At 34.4% G+C, this 2,958-nt stretch overlaps 1 protein-coding gene across 1 annotated transcript in view; it reads left to right on the top strand.

Annotated features, from left to right (window-relative positions):
- The window catches only part of AK9 (adenylate kinase 9), a 149,542-nt gene that overhangs the window by 101,153 nt on the left and 45,431 nt on the right, over positions 1 to 2,958 (top strand). Inside the window, exon 21 of the mRNA XM_012651132.1 lies at positions 519 to 643. Within this exon, the coding sequence (XP_012506586.1) occupies positions 519 to 643 (125 nt within the window). The remainder of the gene's footprint in view (positions 1 to 518; positions 644 to 2,958) is intronic.

The raw sequence follows: 2,958 nt of genomic DNA, 5'->3' as shown, positions 1-2,958 counted from the left end.
AAGATTACATCCTATTCAATTATGTAATATAGTACTGTTTATGTTAATTGTTATATTAATAAATATAGTTTTGGGATTTTTATTAATACATAATATTTTTACATATTTATGGGGTACGTGTGATATTAACATTTTGTTACATGCATAGAATGTGTAATGATCAAATCAGGGTATTTAGGATATCCATTACCTTGAGCATTTATCATTTCTCTGTGTTGGGAACATTTCAAGTCCTCTCTTCTAGCTGTTTTGAAATATACAATAGTTGTTAATTATGGTCACCTTACTGTGCTATGGAACATTAGAACGTATTCCTTCTATCCAACTGTATGTTTGTACCCATTATCCCATCTCTCTTCATCTCCCCCCCAAACACACTCTTCCCAGCCTCTAGTGATTATCATTCTACTCTCTACTTCCATGAGACCAGCTTTTTTAGCTCCCACATACAAATAAGAACATGCAATGACTAATACAGAGTTTTCAAACTTGTTCTATTTTCTGATTTTTGTTTTTAGCCTCCAGAAGTACAACTTACAGAAGAAGAAGAAGTAATCAAAGCAAGTCTAATGGAAAATGAGCCATTGCCTCCTGAAATTCTCGACGTAATTCTTTCTGAGTGGTGGCTTCAGGAACCAATGCGGTACCTTAATTTATATAGAATTATACATTTCATTACTTTTATTTGTTTTATTCTTAAAACTTAAAAATGTAGTTCACATATATTTAAGAATTTTCTCCTTTACATTCATGTAAACTAGTGATTCTCACTTGAGATACACATTAAAAATATCTGTGGAGTTTTTTAAAAATCCTGATGCCAGGACCCCACCCCAAAACAATTGAATCAGAATCTCTAGGGATATAACACTGGGACCCAGGTGTTGGTATTTTTGAAGAACCCCCCAGCCCCCAGTGATTCCAATGTGCAGTTGTGGTTGCAAACTCACGTTCTAAACCCATGTACTCTAACCATGTGCTGGACTCTTTTTACCTGTGGTCTTTTAACAACTACGGTTAAGACCAGTTAATAGCTATTCATAGTATTATCCCTTTACCAAATGCCAGGAACAATTCTGACCCCAGAAAGGACAAATTTAAGAATTTCCAGGTCACTCGAACTTAAAACTTCACCTTCATTTGCTAACCAGAATATCTTGCCTTGATATCCACCAAAAGAAAGTGAAATGATATTTACAATACTGATTATAGCACACACACATATATGGAACTTACTATTTATCAGGTACTGTTGAACTATGTTTTATTACTATTAACTTAATCCTTACGACAATCCTATGGGATAAAAACTCTTATTATCTCATTCTAGAGATAAGAAAACCAAATCACAGAAAATTTAAATAACTGGCTGGTTCCAGTGTTCCTCTTAAGTCTCCTGGCACTCTTGTTCACCTTGTCCCTGGTCTAAATGAGTGAGTGGGATTATTAATCACAAACTTTATGTTTAGTTTCTTGTTCCCTAAATTAGATCAAGAGTTGTAGAAAAGTTAGGCGGGCTTTCTGCACCTATATAGTCATGAGTTGTTCTTCATTCATTTAGCTCCTGACCTCACACTGTACATTAAAATATAGGTAGATAGATGGATATAGACAAGGATATATAGATAGATATAGACATGAATTGAAGAATTAGAAGTAAAAAGTGAAATTGTAAAAGTCTAAATAAAATAACTGAATGTTATGCAACCCCATTTAAACTTATCATAATAAAGAATTTGTCATCACATGAGAAATGTTATTGTTAAGTTAAAAAAGAAGATGCAAAACTGTAGATAGATAGATGGACACATGAAGAATCAACTGGAAAGAAATAAAAGAAAATGTCAGTAACCTCTGGGATATGAAATGATGGATAACTTTGCCCTTTTTCATGCTTTTCTCTATATTTTAATTTTTCTATAGTGAAATTTGTTGCTTTTATAATCAGGGAAAAAAATGAACACATTTTAAAAATTGCATCAATCCTGGAGAGATATAGTCAGGGCTTGAACTAAGTGGCAGAAATGGAAATTGAGCACAGAGGAGAGCATGCCAGGACTCAGCTATTCTATGTGAGAAGCAAGAGGGAGCTGGGTGGTAGGTCCAGAGGCCCCTGGAATTTGGGTCAGAAGGAAGAGCAGTTTGCAAGGGTAACTGTGAATATAATTTTTGACAGTATACTACATATATTATTCCTGAAGGGCATTCAGTTGGAGAAACTGTGCAGCTGTTTGAAAATTCTGAATCAAAACTCAGAAGAGAGGTTAAATGTAGAGATAAAACTTCAGAAATCATTGACAAAGAAGTGACAGCTGGAACAGTAGGAATGAAGTTGCTCCTCTCGGAAGAGACTAGACCTCTCTAAAGAAAAGGACACATATATTATAGCCAATGTATGGAAATTTGTCCTCTTAATAAGAAGGGGAAATTATTATTTTTGAATTAACATCTTTGAAGGCTGAAACTTTAAATGTTCATGAAAATCCTGTTCATATTAAGAAGAAAACATATATCTATAAATATAAACATTTAAAACAAACCAAACTTCAGATAAGCAAGATAAACAGACTCTTACTCTAAAGGGGACCAATATTGAATCTCTCAACCAAACAAAGCCAAGTTCTCAAAACTTGATTGTTTTATAAATACCCCCTAATGAGAACATAATAATAGTATGGTTATTTGCATGATCCTTAAAGTTTCATCACACTTGGGCAAGTTTGACAATCCCATTTAAATATAATCACCTTACACCTGGGAGCCAGCATACATGCATTAATAATTGTCATTGATTACAAGGAGACCCAGGGAAGAGGGTATGAATTGTCTCATAAAAGGAAGCATCATTAGAAGAAAAACTACTAAAGATAAGGGCTCCTACTAAAGGTGGGCCAGCCAGGTGTACTCTTTACCTAAAGGGTGACATGTTCATTACGCTGGGCTCTCCTCCCAAGCAGA

This window comes from Propithecus coquereli, unplaced genomic scaffold (genome assembly GCF_000956105.1).
Source record: "Propithecus coquereli isolate 6110/MARCELLA unplaced genomic scaffold, Pcoq_1.0 Scaffold35, whole genome shotgun sequence".
Taxonomy (NCBI): domain Eukaryota; kingdom Metazoa; phylum Chordata; class Mammalia; order Primates; family Indriidae; genus Propithecus; species Propithecus coquereli.
This window is presented reverse-complemented; position numbering and strand designations above follow the sequence as displayed.